Source organism: Gadus macrocephalus, chromosome 20 (assembly GCF_031168955.1).
Source record: "Gadus macrocephalus chromosome 20, ASM3116895v1".
Classification (NCBI taxonomy): domain Eukaryota; kingdom Metazoa; phylum Chordata; class Actinopteri; order Gadiformes; family Gadidae; genus Gadus; species Gadus macrocephalus.
Window position 1 is genome coordinate 14,436,066 of NC_082401.1, and position 17,429 is coordinate 14,453,494.

Here is a 17,429-nt window from a genome sequence, read left to right on the forward strand (position 1 = left end):
CGCAATGTTTATTATAAAAAGGATGTGCAAGATATATTATTTCTCACGTCTCCCCTCTTAAAACATTACAACTCATACAGCCAAAACAGGTTGGCTTTAGCATGGAAATGTTTTGCCATCAATCCCTAGTCTGGCTATGGCCAGACCAAGCTAAATCGTAGATGCACGTTGGTCTGGGGAAGTTGACATTTTCTTCTGTACAAGAGGCGTAATCAACGGGCCTAGTTCAACTGACTCTACGCAATTGGCTGCTAGTCGTCGCTTCCCTGTCGTCAGTGTTAAACCAGCTAATAGCGCACAAAGGGGAAAAGCCAGCTTGGTGATTGGCTCCCGCAAAAACGTATCGAAGTCAAATCGCTGGCAGAATGGGCGGGGCTGCACAGTCTAATCAATCCCAACATGAACATGATTATCCTCATGGCTCTAGCCCAGGGGTCTCAAACTCAACTTACCTGGGGGCCGCTGGAGGTAGAGTCTGGGTCAGGCTGGGCCACATCAAGTATTACACAGAAAAAAGGAGCACAATTGACCCAATCTAAGTTAGTGATCGGGCTATAATTAGATCACGTTGGTTACGAAATCGCTGACAACAGGGGACATTTCATAGTGACTGGTTGGTGGAAACCGGGACATTTTAGTGTCCTTTGGCTTTTGTCGGGACTCGTAACCCAAAATTGGGACATCTGGTCATCCTATCACAAGTGATAAAAAAGCGTGGCAAGCGTCTCAGCAAAAATGTGCGTTTGACAACGCGTGGGCCGCACTAACACTAAACTTTGATGTCAAGTAGGGGGCCACACTATTTCATCCCGCGGGCCTCAATTGGCCCCCGGGCCGCGAGTTTGAGATCCCTGCTTGAGATAGACACAACTGACCGTTTGGTGGGCTTTCATGGACACAGACTTGAATAACGGAAGATTGATGTTGTTGCAGTAATTCATTTTATTTTCAGTTTTATGAAAAAAAACATTCCAGAAAAATGAGCTAAAACTAAAAGCAGCTTTGATACCTGAACAAAAATCTTTGGCTAAATGTATGTTGATTGAGAATAAAACAATAAATACAGTGTATTACATTAAAGAAATATTTACAAAACTTACAGTATGCAATCTATACATTTCAATATTCAGACAGGACTTTGAGGAATCAAGTATGAGTACAAAGTTTATCTACAAATGTAAAAAATATTTTCCCAATCTTCCTGTGCAGTCGATTAACAAATAAACAGCAGTTTGGATCTTCAGGAAATGTGACGGTAAAAAACGGAATGAAACCGGGCTTCATTTTCACAATCTTGACAAAAAAAACGCTTTCAAAGATAACTTAAATGGAAATGACTCACGTTAGAAGGAGGAGTGGACCACCTCCACCATTACCCAGGTCAATTAAGCAACCAGACCCCACCTCACCTGTCTGCAAGCCAATCAGCACATTTGATTACTCAAACCAATAAAAAGGGATAGCAGAGACAAGCGTTTCATCCTTCTCCTTGTACATGGAATCTTCCCGTAACCCTCTCTCAGGAATAGCCCTCGTTCTCGCTCCAGATCGTCATCCAGGGCTTTCGCTCGTAGAACTCCAGCTTGACCTTCCCCTCCGGGCACGTGAGAGATTCCCTTCGTATGCGCACAGCGTGGTACTTCGGGACGCTCTCTTCAGGTTTGGCGCGTCGGAAAAATCCACACTAGAAAAGGGACGCAGCAGATACCACAGATAGGGAAGTATGAACATGACTGTGAAATACCACATGTATATCCACCAGAATGATTCGATAGTGTAACCCAAAGCATTTTTGTTGCGGTTATAGCATGCTTGGCCTGAAAGGAAGGAACCATGTCTGTTAATGCAGCATTTTAACAGCGATAAAGTATGCAAAGTGGTCAAAAGCAAAGGGAGAATGCAGATGGGAAATCCTTTAAGCTTTTGGTGTTGAAAGAGATGAGAAAGTGGATCAGGTTTGCGTAGAAATGTTGATTGCAAAGATTCTGTTGACACATACTTTAGATTAAAACTGAATATTTGAATATTCTGTTTTAGTATGTGATCTTCTAATATTAGAGGACAACAGAAAGAGTTTCAGATCAATTTTCCAAAGAGTTGAATTGGCTTCAACTCAGTATGTGTCAAACTGAATTCGTTAAGAGTCGGCTGGTTTTGTTCAGTGAAGAATTTGCGTGACAGAGAGGGGGAAAAGTCTGATTATTAGTCGCCTTCTTAGCCACACCATGCCTGCAACATTTGGTTTGTTTCTGGTTGCGTTTACCCTGGATCTGTGCGCACATATGGGGTTCTACGCGTCTGTGGAGAGCTTGTCTTTGTCAGAGGGCTGAACATTGATGTGTGCCTTGTGATAGGCCGCATCGTACTGGTCTTTGGGGGCTCTCTTGAAGAAACCACACTGAGGGAGAGCAAGGAGGGTGAATATCACTCAGCAGAGACACCCGTATAGTCTATCCCCCATACTCCTGGTTCTGTTCTGTGTTAATCTACCAGCACGCCACACAATGCCAAAAATATTCTGGTAAAGTCACTAAAAATACAATCAATTTAAATAATGTTTCATGGACTTTTTACTTTCTCTTTCAACTAACTTAACCTCCTTGCTTCATGGCAACATTCCCTGTGGGCGACTGATAAAAGCACATTTAGTCTCTTGTTAAATGAGGAGCGATGTGATTGACGGCTCATGGTTCTGATGCGTACCTTCCAGAGCAGGAACACCAGCAAGGAGAGCATCAAGATACCAGCGAGGACAGATACCAGTATGATCCACCAGGGGACTCCGCCATACTGGGCCACCGCCTTCTCTGGGAACACCGTCACCCTGACCTGGAACACACCGCCGCCACGTTAAAGGAAAACCAAACGATCACACAACTTAACACCATCACCATGACATGAAACACCGCTACGTTAAAGGAAAAGCAAACGATCACGCAACTTAACACCGTCACCCTGACATGAAACACACCGCCACGTTAAAGGAAAAGCAAACTATCACGCAACCTATCTTGGTTGATCCTGGCCCAAATCTCACCTTAAATGCACAAAGTATAAACCTGGATAAGTTGTCCATTGGCTCAAATGGACCACTATGGGTTAAACCCGTTTACGGGTTTTTTCCTTTAAGATGGCGATGAGTATTTTAAAGATGTGGCGAGATGGATGGATCTCTTACCTGGGTGTCCGCATCTCTCAGGATCATGTTCTTAGCAGGACTGTCGAGCTTGAGAGAGGCCTTGACAATGATGTCAAGGTAGCTGAGAGAAGCGTAGTTCTGTTTCAAATAAATCATAAACACACATAAGAAACCACAATAAGAAACTTTGTTTTAATGAGATGCACATGTCATCAATAGGTTTTCACTCCTGAGAACAAGATCACCACTGATAGAAGACAGAAACACGTCCTTGGTATTTTACCTCCAGGAACGTTGAGTTCCATAACCGAGACCTCAGCGAGATCACTGCAGTACTGTCCAAGACCTGCAGGGGGCACTTAATCACCACACATCGGGCGTCGTAGCCATTCCCACACATCTACAATGGAAAAGGTGCAACAGCATCAGTATACGCGCTTCGCTCAATAATAAAACGTATTTGAATGTAATTAATGTAATATTTGACAAGAGTTAAACTTACCAAAACTTTACGCTTTCTCTGGTCCAGTAACAATGAAATTTGACCCCCTGGACTTTCTCCGGTCGAACGCTTGGCCCTGGATGCAGAGGACTCCTGGAAGACCAATGGACAACCATGAATTAAAATTGAAAGTGAAAGTGAAAGTGAAGTGAAATTGAAAGGTGATAGCAGAGCCCCTTACCTGAATGTGGTCGAGAGCATTGATCTCCGTCTCAGGGGTGCAGGGGACCTCAGCCAGGCCCGTGGAGGTGATCTTCACCAGGTAGAGAAGCCACTTGCCATCGAAGTTCTCCTTCGGCCACTGGATGTTGAGCGAGGCCGATCCGAAGGACTTCAGAGGCTTTCCCAGATTGGTGATCTGAAGGGGAAGGATTCAGTTTATGTTTTAGATTCATTCAATTTCAAGTTGTTGCAAACACTGTCATTTAAAAACTGCCATACATTATCATTATTTGGTATATGTTATGTTATTTGGAATGTAATACATCCAATATATGGGGATGATGGATGATGTGAAAGCAGAGTATTGATTCCCTCACCCTGAACTCATAGTTGATCAAACTGCCGATCTCCTCCTCCGTCTTTACGGCGCTCTCTCCTTTCACCACGCCCCCAAAGTAGACCTGGGAGGGCCTCGCCACGCTGGGGAGGAACACAACACCGGCTTTATGACCTGCTGATGGAGGCGCTAGGCTAAGATGAGTTTATGTTGAAACTTCATAAGGGTGCCAACCAAACTCAGAGCTGTGGGAGGGTGGCTTCAGTACTCACCCAGTGACCGACAGGGCCAGCTCGATGACCACTTTGGCCTTCGCACTCACTTTGGCGATACCCTCCTGTGTACTGGTTCTGAACTCACACACACACACACACACACACACACACACACACACACACACACACACACACACACACACACACACACACACACACACACACACACACACACACACACACACACACACACACACGATTACATTCATTTACTCAGTGACTCATCAATACAATCAATCAATAAAAAATATTAAGATTCTCAAAAATGATCATGCTAATTGAATTTCAAATTGGGAACAGGAAAACAACTATGACCAATTATATAATCACACAACATAATGACATAAGCTTCAGCAACTTTCAGCTCGTTTACGACAAATGTCAGCGTTATCCACTCGGTCACCCAAAGTGCATCCAAAGCATGCTCAGCAGTCGGACTCACGTCTGAAGCAGCAGGTCGATGCTGATCTCTGTGGTGTCGAAGGAGATTCCCGCCGTGCTCAGGATGATGTAGAATGTCGCCTTGGAGGAAACAAACAGGAAACATGTCATCAATTCAACAAGTCTCACGAGATAAGAACAAAAAGAACAGACCTTAAAAATTCATATCCCGTACCTCCGAGTCCCTCTTCAGTGGATTCCCCAGATCACACTCCGACTGGGAGCCGTTCTGATTGGCGATGCAGATTACTTGTTTTTCCCTCTGTGAACGACAAAAAAAACGGACTGCATTCGTACCGCGCTTTTCTAACCAGCGGCCACTCAGAGCGCTTTACAATATCGCCTAACATTCACCCATTCATACAACCATCCACACACCGACGGCGGTGTCAACCACGCAGGGCGACAGCCAGCTCGTCGGGAGCAGTCAGGGTTGAGGTGTCTCGCTCAGGGTGAGGCGTCTCGCTCAGGGACACCTCGACACTCAGCTAGGAGGAGCCCGGGGATCGAACTAGCAACCTTGCGGTTACCATCTGACCCGCTCTACGGTACCCCTTGAGCCACATGCCGACCTCTGCACTCACCGTGGGGTTGTGGGAGCGGAACCCCGAGTAGGAGAGCGATTCGGGGAAGCTCCCCACCAGCTTGGCCTCGTGCGCGTCGTCCCCGTTCCGGTTCTTCGCGGTCACCTGCAGGGCCAGGTCCGTCTTCTGCTCGCTCATCGAGAACACCGGCGTCCCGTTCTCACTGCAGCGTGGAGAAAGACCGTCTTAAATAAAACATGAGACTTGCTATGTACTGTGACTACTTTGCAGACGCTATTATTTATTAACTATGACTTGTTAGCGGACGCCATTATCTGTTATCTATTTACTATGACTAGTTAGTGGAGGACATTATCCAAGGCGACCGATAGTAAATAATTACTGGTCATTGAGGAGCATCGCATTTACATATAGGGCATTTAGCAGACGCTTTTATCCAAAGCGACTTACAATAAGTACATTTGTCAGAAGAAAGAGAAACAACGATACATCGCTGTCGGTAAGGATGTTCACAGAAACAAGTTGCAAGCACTAATAATATCTAGGTTAACCCAGTCCCCGTATACAACAGGATAGCTAGGATAAGATGCTTCACGATGCTGAGTACTATTGTTAAGTGCCAGTAGCAAGTGGGGGTTAGGGGTCATCATGCTCCAGGAGGACCAGAGATAGGCTGTGGAGGTTGGGCATCGAACCCAGTACCTTTCAGCTGGCTGGTAGTCGTACACCCTGTAGCCGCTACACTCTCCTGCCCCTTGCTTTCTAATTAGCTACCGTGTAGTTGACTTTCGTTCTGAAACAACCTGCTGTTGTCTGAGTCGTTTACTAAGAGATGTTGCGGGGTGGTCGTTACATCGGCAGCGGTGTGAAGACCTCCTGGTTGTTCTCCTTGGAGCAGAACTTGAAGTGCAGCTGCAGGTTGCTCTGGCAGATGTTGTCCCGGCCACAGCCCTCCTTCAGGAAGTTCAACTACCACCCACAGGACAGGACACATCCAAACCAGTCAGTGTTTCAGTAGCAGATATGAGGCCCTGAGACACGGCCATTTTGTACATCGGGCGCCACATGCTATAAAAACACACATTAGTGATGAGAAATACGACAATGTAGAAAAGGTAAAGCGACCAATAAACCGAGATCAATAATCCAGTGTTTACTAGTTGTTTACTACTATCATTGTTTACATAGTATGTAGACCGTTGCGTTGGATGTACAACATGGTCACATTGTACATCCAATGCAACGGACTACATACTACAAAAACCCATTATTGATAATGAATACAAAAGGTCCGTAGACCAATAATCCAAGAACAATAATCCAGTGTTGACGAGCCATGTCAGTGTTTACCTCGGCGGCCACCCTGCTGGGCTGAGAGGGGTCCACGATGGGCACTAGGGCGGGCAGCTCGTGCTGTCTCTTGTGTCGCTTGGTGCCCACCACGCCCACCGAGACCTCCACAGGGATCCCTCGGAGCTTGTCCTTAATGTTCTCCTGGAGGGCAGCAGAACACACACAGACACACACGCACGCACACACGCACCGACACGCGCACACAGACACACACACACGCACGCACGCGCACCGACACGCGCACACACACACACAAAAACACACACACACACACACACACACACACACACACACACACACACACACACACACACACACACACACACACACACACACACACACACACACACACACACACACACACACACACACGAAAAAGGATGTTTAGCGTTCGAGGATATTTGGGGTTCAGGCAGACAAAAGGATCCTGAATGTTACTCTCCTCTGCTGTGATGGTTTGTCACACATTTTGGGACAGAATTATTTTGGAGAATTCCCATCAAATGCCTTTTCACAATTTCTCTTGAGAAAATATAGGCTAATTTGTGCATCATTTCAATTTGACCCTCATCATAGCCATTTAACTTTGTATGTTCAACGCCTCCTGTGTCTTGTGTGACGTTGCTGGCTTGAATCTCTGCTGACCTGGAGTTTGACCTTGGCCTTGAAGCAGTTCTTCTTGTTCTGGCCGCGGAGGTCCAGGGTCCCAGAGGACTGGTGTTCCTGGTCCGAGGGGGACCGGTCCAGGAACACCACCCTGGACAGCAGGCCCTGCTTCCTCCGATAGCCCTCTGCCTCAATAGCAAAGCTGATGGCTGTGGCGGGAGGGACAGCCGTTCATCAACATACAACATAGCTTCTGTCTTGTTTCAATAAATAAAAAATAGTATGATTCGGAATTGTGTTTGCAACGGTGGCTTACTTAGTTTGGGGCTGTATGTGGCTGGGTTCGCTTTGTAAGTGAAGCATGCCTCTATGGTGAAACTGTGGAAAAGAGGAATGGTTAGCATGACTGATAACTTATAACCACAGCCTGATAAAGGGCCAATGTTTTAGCACATGAAAACCTACCACACATTGTTGCCACAGGTTTTCTTTGAAAAGTCGATTTCCTTCGGTGTTATCTTGAGATCAGTCTTGATGCTCACGACAGGCCTTGCTCTGAAAGAAAGATGAATACATTAATACCAAAATTAAAGATGCGTTGGTACATTTTTCATTGAAATTTAGGTAGTAAAATCAAAGACCTAAAGATGAGAGCTGTGTCCGAGAGCGAGCCCACTGCCAGGTCTGGGTACGAGTTGCCGTCCAGGTCCATATTCCCCGCCAGAGAGTATCCAAATAGCTGGATGTCGTTCGGCTTTCCTGAAAGGATCTGTAACACAGCAGCAAATCATGAATACATGATTTACGTATACACTTAATCATCCTAAATCCCAATATTGAACACAGTTTACAACAACATAATATAGGCTGTATCACATCCTCACACAGTTTACATCAATTGAATCTAGGCTAAATCACAACCTCGAACACATTCTCCATCAATGTAATATAGGCTACATCACATACTCAGTCTCCATCAATGTAATATTGGCTACATCACATCCTCACAGTCTCCATCAATTTAATATAGGCTACATCACATCCTCAATCTCCATCAATGTAATATAGGCTACATCACATCCTCACGGTCTCCATCAATGTAATCCAGGCTACATCACATCCTCACAGTCTCCATCAATGTAATATAGGCTTCATCACATCCTCACAGCCTCCATCAAGGTAATCCAGGCACCGCTCCACCCACCTGTGCAGCCTTGGTGTTGACTCCGTGGGCGGCCCCATGGAAGATGTACACCTTCCCCACCCCCGCGTCGTCGTGCGGAGCTCCCACTGCGATGTCTACGACGGGGACAGGAAGCAGTCGAGGTCAACACAAACCGTCCCACAGGCCGCGCTCCACTGAGGTCCTTCAGAGACAGCTCCAGGTTCGCCCACCTTGGTACGAGTCCTGGTTCATGTCCCCGATGTTCTCCACCGCCAGCCCGAACATGGAGTCCTTGGTTCCGTTGAGGCGGACGGGCGTGACGCGGTCCCACCTGCCCGCCTGGTTGATGTAGACGTAGGCGGCCCCGCCCACGTCCCCGTCCTTCAGGAAGAACTGGGGGGCTCCCACCACGATGTCCTGCCACCTAGGGTCCACCAAGACAAGGAGAGGGGTGTAGAGGAGACTCATGAGTACTGGGTAATGATATAGGAGACTTATGAGGACTGGGTAAAGATATAGGAGACTAATGAGTACTGGGTAATGATATAAGAGACTTATGAATATCGGATAAAGATATAGGAGACTTATCAGTACTGGATAAAGCATAGGAGAAATTAGTACTGGATTAAGATATAGGAGACTTTTGAGTACTGGATTTATATATAGGAGACATAAGAGTACTCGATAGTATGGAAAAATATATAGGATAATCAATAGTACCAGAAAAATATATAGGAGACTTATTAGTACCGGATAGCCTGGATAGAGTGGTGGCTAAACATGGAAGATTCTGGGTTCAAACTGCAAATTCATGTCATAAATAAACCGTCTCGTTGTATAAAAGGGTCTGGGCTGAAGGTTTTATCAGCGAAGGGACTAAACAAGAGCCGACCTTGTACGGTCGGCTTAAGATATCGGACCTTGGACTTGTTGAGTCTCAGTTTAGCCAAACAATGTCCATAAATGTACCCACTCTGGCACTTAATGTACGCACTTATTGTATGTTGTACGTCCTTGCACTTAAAAATAGTACTTGGCATCGTGTAGCGTCTTAACCTAGCTATCTTTGTTGTGTACGGGGAATGGGTTAAACTAACAATAGTTAGTGTGTGGCACTATGAACATCCTCACTGTACCGACAGCGATGTATCGTTTCTCTTTCTTCTGACAAATGTAGGTCGCTTTGGATGAAAGCGTCTGCTAAATTCCCCTCATCGTCATCCTCTTATCCGGGGTCGGGTCGCGGGGGCAGCAACTCAAGCAGGGGGCCCTCAGAATTCCCTTTCCGGGACAAATTGACCAGCTCTGCCAGGGGGATCCCGAGGCGTTCCCAGGCCAGTGTTGAGATATAGGCCCAATCCCATTTCTACCCCTTACCCCTCCCCCTTGTTTTGAAGGGGTAAAGGGAAGGGGTAAGGGGTAGAAATGGGATTGGGCCATAATCTCTCCTCCTAGTCCTGGGTGTTCCCCGAGGTCTCGCCCCCACTTGTCGTGCCTGGAACACCTCCCAAGGGAGGTGCCCAGTGGGCGTCCTTACCCCATGCCCGAACCACTGCTAAAGGCCCTGAACGTTAATGTAAGCGTAGAGGTAATAAATGTCCCTGTTTGGTGGCGGACGTGAGGCTCAGGGGCGGCTCCTCACCCGTCCCCGTTCAGGTCCACCACCGTCACGTCGTAGCCGAAGGAGGACGCCAGGCCCGGGCCCTGCAGGATGAACTCCGGGGACAGACGGGTGGACCCCTCGCTCTCCTTCCTCAGCAGGACCACGGCCCCGGAGTGATGGGCCCGGGGGGCCCCGGCCACGATGGTCACCCCCGGGCCCCTGGTGAGGGTGTGGCCCGAGTCGAGGGAGAAGCCTGGAGACCGGGAAGGGTGGGACGGGCGGAGACGGTCAGATATCAGGACCCCCGGTCCGAGGGGATAACACGACATGAGCATTGGTTTAAGATTAATTAAATCGTGAATTAATTTATTAATTCTGAGTTAATTCAACCGGATAAGTGGTCTTATAAGTGGCCATTAGCAATCGTTCTAATTTATTTATAATAAATGAATTAGAATGAATTCACTTTATCATTTATAATATCGTGACATTATAGATGGTGCACATTATGAACATGTAGTAAATAAAAGTAAATAAAAAGTAAAACAGCTTGCATGTTCACGCAGGCTTAAAACAGCGCTGATACAGTAAGTCTTTGAAGACATACCGGTCAACCTATCATCAAGGTGTGTCCTGATTGGCTATCTTGATTTGATTTACATTACAAAGACCCAAAGCCACAGGACCCGTCTGTGCTCGCTGGAGAGACACCCACCCAGGTAGCTGTTAGCGGGCACCGGGACCAGATCCGGATCCAACAGGTTCTCGTCCCCTACTTCAAAGGGGCCGTCGTCATAGATCCCCATCTCCAGCAGAGTGTTGTTCTTCTGCTCCATCCTCACGATGCCTGGAGAGATGGGTTAGGGTTAGATCATCATTGCGATAATGATGACGTTAAAGTTAGGGTAGGCAATTTAGCGACACCAGGCGACGTAGGCTGGCTTTTAAAAGTGCTGCACTGGGAAAAATCCAACCCCTCCCTTCAGAGCTCCTTCTAAAGCCACGCCCCCAAAACACGGGACTAGCTCGCTAGCTTTAGCAGAAGGTATGCCTAGCCTTGTTGAAGACTCTGTTAACACAATGAGTACACAGGCAGAGTGCGCGCTGGTAGCCAGGTAGGTGGGTAGACAGACAGGTAGACAGACAGTAAGGCAGACAGGCAGGCCTCCAATTGATTGCTTGACCGGACGATCTTATTACAGGCCTGCGACCACCAAAGATACCGGAGTTCTTTCTTTATTCTTGTCCGAGCATTACATTTATTGATTATTGTCAGGATGCAAAGATAATTTCAACAAAATTGACAAAAAATTCTCTCAAAAATAAATCACCTACCCCAGCTTTAACTGGCACAAAAACAAAAAAACGATCCGAACCCAACCGAGCGAAACCAGACCTCAGAAGGTTCCACATTTGACCCCCCCCCTCACCCTTCCAGTTGTAGGCACCGGGGGCCCCAAAGACCACGTAGTGGTAGTCCTTGGTGAAGGTGGCAGCCAGCCCCTGCTGACAGGAGCCGAACCTCTCGTGGCCGCGGGCCCGGCCCTCGCAGAACTTCCAGTTGCCGCCGTCCTCGTCGTTGGTGGTGTCGATGCTCAGGTCCTGGCTCAGCATGTAGCAGCGGCCCGTGATGTCCCGGGACTCCTGCAGCGTGTTGACGTTCAGACGCCGCTGGTACCGGTGGGCGCAGGTCTGTCCGGGGGGGGGGGGGGGGGGACAAGAGGGAAGGTTACTGAGGGTTATAGAAGCATGTTAATGTTTTATTCCCATGTTATTCAATGTTATTATCATGGACGGATTTCCCCCAGGGGTTAGTACAGGGAGTTTGACAGCCCAGCATAGGGACTGGCAGGGTAACGTACCACGATCTTCCCGCCGGGGCCCTGGCTTTGCACCGTCACCCCCATCCACTGGTTCTCCTTGTTCTCTGTGCGTACGTCCTCTGAAAAACAAAATGGACGCATCGCAGATTAGCGTCGCACTGTAACCATGGCACTCGGCAACGCAAAGGCAGGCCCATTGCCCCCCCCCCCCCCCACGCCCCAGCGGTTACATTGCGTGATGGGGGGCTGGATCAGTTCCTCACCTTCGTTGTCAAACTGGATGCGTTCACAGTCCTGGAGGGCGAGGGTCAGCTCACACTTGTACAGCCCCCCGGTGATGTTGGCTCTCTGGTTGCCCAGCGCTCTGGCCCTCGGTGCCCCGATCAGCAGCCTGGAACACGGAGAGGTCAGAGTGTTACCCACACGCTCCGAGAAGACTGACGAGGGTGGTGATCAGTAAAGGGCTGACGATGGTCCCTCATCACGCAACGCAAGGACCACGCAGACGCTCCGACAAAGTCGTGAACCTGTTGTGGTTCTGCGTCGGGTTTTAGTGAGCCGACCAATCACAGCCCTTGCTGCTGCGTCGCCACGACAGAAGGTTACAGTTTTGACTGAGGCGCAGGTCAGGCCCATTGCGGTGGACGCAAGGAGGGTCCACAAGGACGCAAGGGGTCCGAAAGCCCCTTGCTTTGCGTGAACGTGGGACCATAATCAGCCCTTTAGGGTTGAAACAGGATTTGAATAGAATCAACCAAAGTCGTAACCATTTAGAGAGGTTTGGAATAGAAATGAATGGACGAATTTGATATATTATACTCGTGTCACGGCTGAGATTGTGATTCTAATTACAATTTTTACGGGCTTTGACCAATTTGAAGGAAAAACGTCATAAAAGCATTTGATTTCTCGTTGAAAAGAGCTCCACAAGGAGACTACAGCACGTTGAATGGTTCCGCAGGGCTGTGGACAGCAAACTACTGTTCTGGCACTCACAGCAGACACAGAGACCCATTCATCATTTCCAATAATATATTTCCTCTTTACAACATAACAGCTCATTCACCCTGGCTTGTAGTTCCCCCCCCCCCCCCCCCCCCCCCCCGCAGCCACGCCCTCTCACTCCCTGATCCATCAGGCCACCGGTGGGGGCATGTCGAGCTTCACAGGGCGAGGTCCAAGGCCAAACTCAAGCACATGTTTCTGAAACAAGGAAACAATAAGTCTCTCATCGGCCCAGTAGAGGAGGGATGTCAGGCATTCCACAACAACGCCGATCACAACTGATCCCAATCTCGGCTGAGTTCTCCCCGTTTAGTCACCAGGGCAGATATGCCGCCTATTCTCTCCGTCTGTGCTTTCAACGTGGACATCAGGGAAGCTAACCGTGTCAACATCCGCGGCGATGTGCGCCACGGTCATGAACCACCGCCGCCACATCCACCGTGTCTCTCTCGGAGGAGGTCCGTTCACCACACGGGCGGCGCGGGGAGAACAGGCCAGCACCCCCGGCAGGACAGAACCACGTCTCTCCCTCTGCTGGACAGCAGCAGAGGCGGAGCCTCCGGGGCGGGTCCGACTCTGAAGCCAGAGAACCCCCTTCAAGCCTTCAAACAACAGTGGGACTATCAATGGTGTGGCTATCAATGAGTCAGGGGAAGACGGGAGACTGTAAACCAAGAGAGGGGGGTCAAATGGTGTCCGCTGGCCGCCTCGCGCTAAACAATGCCTGTATCCTCCCGGGGGGGGGGTTGCCTCAGGATTATTTTAGGCTCTGCAGGCGGCCGCGGGGCCTCCTGTATTTCCTTGTTGTTGGACAAGGGAAGCAGACTCCGGCGTTTCCATCCAAGACGCCGTCATGGGGCAGCAGGCCGGGCCGGCTGAGTGTTGTTTTAGGATCCTCTAGGATGGGCCTTTGGCTGTTTGCCTTGTTCCCCTCCCCGCGCGAGCGCGCTCCCACACACACACACACCCACACACACACACACACACACACACACACACACACACACACACACACCTCGAAAAGCCCGAAGGCAGATGATTAATCAAACGCTAGCCCACCCCCCCCCCTATCCTGTTGCACTACAGGTGGACCATCAATGCGCGATGAAGAGGGGAGTGAGAGTTGCCCCGGCTGACCGTTCTCCTGCCGTAATCCTGCTTTCATGCTCGGCCAGCCAGCAAACATGGAGATGAAGAGCCCAGGGGATTTTTAAACCATAATGTGGGCTGGAGGTCAATTTCACACAACGATACCCATGGAAAACACAACCAAAGGAACAACACATCCATGGACAACACAACCAGGAGAACTACATCCATGGAAAACACAAGCAGAAGCTGACACTTTTATCCAAAGCGACTTACAGCCATTCATTCCCACATTTCTACACCGACGGTGGAGTCTACCACGCAGGGCGACAGCCAGTTTATCAGGAGGAGTCAGGGTGAGGCGTCTCGCTCAGGGACACCTCGACACTCGGCTAGGAGGAGCCGGGGATCGAACTAGCAACCTTCCGGTACCAGTCAACCCGCTCTACCGCCTGAGCTACTTTTCGCCACAAGTCAACTCCACCATCTCCACCAACTCCACCACCGGTGGAGTTGGTGGAGATGGTGGAGTTGACTTTTTGGCGGACCGCCACCATGGAAAACCACAACCAGAAGAACCACATCCACACGCACACGCGCACGCCTGTATAGTGTAGAACTCGAACAGGAGGAAGAGGCAGCGTGTACGAGGGGAACACCTGCAGGGCCTCGGACGTAGATGTAGAATGTGGCGGGCCTCCGCCGGCTAACATTCACATGACAACATGACACATGACATTCACACGTCACGCCGCAGGTGTTTGTCTTCGCCGTCTGACAGACAAACGGCCAGGCTTTCAACCCTTTCAGGTCCTCATTTCATCTCCCCTGAGTGCACTGGTCCACAGACTTATTTAGAAGTTAAGAGATAAGGGATGTTGTCTTTGCGAACCGTGCAAAGACGCATTTATTCAAGAACCTCCTTTAGGTTGATGTAAACTTAAGAATACACACACACACACACACAATACAACACAGAACACACACACACACACACACACACACAAATACAGAACACACACACGTAAATACAGATCATGCACACACAAAGAACACACAATACAGGACACACACACACACACACACACACACACACAGAGCTGTTCCCCGCAAGCTAACAGGAAGTCCACGGCAGCCGGTGATTTGCCGCTAGTCTGCGGTGGGGTCCGTGCGTCTGTCACTGCCGTGTAAACGTGGACAGACGGACAGCATTGTGAGCGTGTGAGTGACCTCACTGGTGTTTGTGAACAGATGTGCCTTACTGTCCCCACAGCTGTGCACTCACAAGACACAAGAACCCCCTGCAGCTGTTCCAACTGTTGTGAGTTCTCACACACACACACAGATAAACACACACACACACACACACACACACACACACACACACACACACACACACACACACACACACACACACACACACACACACAGGCTGGGCATTACCTTAAATGGCGGTGTGAATTAGTATTATTTATAACATAAATTCATGCGTGTTCAGCTGTGAGTAACACATTGCTTGGCACTCCCATTGTGATTACATTTTAATAAAACGATCAGAGAAATATAACCACGAGACACGTAAAGTTCACTTTGAAAACTCACATGTTTGCGGCTGTTAAATTCAGTGATAGTCAATTAAAAACCATAAAGTGCTTTAATATGGCTTAAAATGTGTTTTCTTCTACCCATTAAACAGAGTTTGGATTGAGTTCCAGGCCAGAGAGTCTCCTGCATGGTCTCAGAGCCCAGATGGTCTCCTTGGCCCTGCCCACCCAAACGGCCTTTCCTCCAGTTCCACGGTGGAGCCGTGCAACAACAGGAGCTTTTATCAGTCCGCTACACTACTCTCAGTTCTGTTGTTCAGCCTTGGTTCCTCTCATTCAAGGTCTCTGACTCGCTGAACTCACACCAACGCATGGCGACCCACCGTACAAATACTTCACAACACGGGAAGTTTTGAGGAAAACGATTGATTAAACCAAATAAAGGGATCCTCACTTGATCAATAAAGTTATAATTACTAGTTTTGTTTTATCTCCTAACAACAAACAAGTCCCTATGGTTCACCTGCCTGGGGTTTCACCTGGCTGATGTTCAGCTGATAGCATAGGGCCAGAGAGGTGTGTGTGTGTGTGTGTGTGTGTGTATGTGTGTGGCTGGGGGTGTGTGTGTGTGTGTGTGTGTGTGTGTGTGTGTGTGTGTGTGTGTGTGTGTGTGTGTGTGTGTGTGTGTGTGTGTGTGTGTGTGTGTGTGTGTGTGTGTGTGTGTGTGTGTGTGTGTGTTCGTTCAACCGAGCTCCACTGGGTCAGCTGATTGTCCTGGGGTCACATGGAGATTTAGGGTTTAGGAGAAGTGCCAAGACACAGGAGGGATTGCAATGAAAAGCCCACTATCAGGTGGTTTTCTAGAAAAAATATAACCTTTACCTCCACCACCATATGGGCCATGGAGAGCTTAAGGACACTCGGTTGATCTCGACTCAAGAAGAGGCCTGTCAGTCAGATTGACGTGATAAGGCAGATGGATGGACCTAATAACAGCTGTCGGGGACCACACAACATCTTTACAATGTTATCGTTATTCTTCATCCTTCATGTTCGGCCAACCACAAATAAGACGCTAACTCAGTCAAAGTAAGCCACAAATGAAATACACGCTGGTGTTTGTGTGTTGCCATAACATCCGAGAACAAAGTGTTTAGCGTCGGCGCTGTATTTAGGCCAGCTTTCTTTACTCTCTCCTCTCTTTATTGGCCCGAGCCCACATATCACACCACTGTCAAATTCCAAGCATTCAAGCAGTTTGACAGCCAAACACTGTCGAATGTCATCGCTTTCGGGCAACTCTTCTCAGCCCCTCCGGACCCTGCCGTTGCCTTTGATTGTGTTTCACATGAAGGTCCATCGGATCACCACAATAACCAGAGGCTAGAGGGCTTAAGGCAACAACAAGCATCTCCAATCAAGGCCGCACACGTTAACAAGCAACCCTGTCTATACGACAACAAAAGCCGGCTCCCTCTCTCTCCCTCCGTCTCCCTCTCTCTCCCTCCGTCTCCCTCTCTCTCCCTCCGTCTCCCTCTCTCTCCCTCCGTCTCCCTCTCTCTCCCTCTGTCTCCCCCTTGTCCCCTGCTGTAGCCAAAACACTTACTACAGATAAAATTCCTCAGCCGGTGTAAAACTAGCAACCCCGTTATCGGTGACCCCCATCTCATCGGCACCCCACCCGTTGCTGCTCCCGGGGCTCCCCGTCAGGGTGGGGCACCCATGTGCGGTGGTTTTTAACCCCCCCACACACACACACACACACACACACACACACACACACACACACACCCTGAGCGGCACGCAGGCTTAAACAAGCAGCACCTACCCCCACCTCTCC

At 48.9% G+C, this 17,429-nt stretch overlaps 1 protein-coding gene across 2 annotated transcripts in view; it reads right to left on the minus strand.

Moving 5' to 3' along the window:
* Positions 1-922: 922 nt before the first annotated feature.
* Positions 923-17,429, minus strand: part of itga6a (integrin, alpha 6a) — an 18,173-nt gene continuing 1,666 nt past the window's right edge. The window contains exons 2-26 of one of the 2 annotated variants that reach the window (XM_060040665.1): positions 12,215-12,342; positions 11,991-12,070; positions 11,559-11,820; positions 10,844-10,975; positions 10,168-10,381; positions 8,756-8,949; positions 8,565-8,659; positions 8,002-8,129; positions 7,826-7,915; positions 7,677-7,738; positions 7,400-7,569; positions 6,752-6,895; positions 6,255-6,370; positions 5,441-5,603; positions 5,032-5,118; positions 4,858-4,937; positions 4,413-4,490; positions 4,181-4,283; positions 3,823-3,999; positions 3,642-3,734; positions 3,423-3,539; positions 3,179-3,277; positions 2,704-2,829; positions 2,264-2,398; positions 1,544-1,684 (exon numbers count right to left, since the gene is read on the minus strand). In XM_060040665.1, the coding sequence (XP_059896648.1) occupies positions 2,291-2,398; positions 2,704-2,829; positions 3,179-3,277; positions 3,423-3,539; positions 3,642-3,734; positions 3,823-3,999; positions 4,181-4,283; positions 4,413-4,490; positions 4,858-4,937; positions 5,032-5,118; positions 5,441-5,603; positions 6,255-6,370; positions 6,752-6,895; positions 7,400-7,569; positions 7,677-7,738; positions 7,826-7,915; positions 8,002-8,129; positions 8,565-8,659; positions 8,756-8,949; positions 10,168-10,381; positions 10,844-10,975; positions 11,559-11,820; positions 11,991-12,070; positions 12,215-12,342 (3,046 nt within the window). In that variant the 3' untranslated portion in view covers positions 1,544-1,684; positions 2,264-2,290. Of the gene's footprint in view, positions 1,685-2,263; positions 2,399-2,703; positions 2,830-3,178; positions 3,278-3,422; positions 3,540-3,641; positions 3,735-3,822; positions 4,000-4,180; positions 4,284-4,412; positions 4,491-4,857; positions 4,938-5,031; positions 5,119-5,440; positions 5,604-6,254; positions 6,371-6,751; positions 6,896-7,399; positions 7,570-7,676; positions 7,739-7,825; positions 7,916-8,001; positions 8,130-8,564; positions 8,660-8,755; positions 8,950-10,167; positions 10,382-10,843; positions 10,976-11,558; positions 11,821-11,990; positions 12,071-12,214; positions 12,343-17,429 lie in introns of both variants that reach the window. The other variant, XM_060040664.1, reaches the window with a different exon arrangement.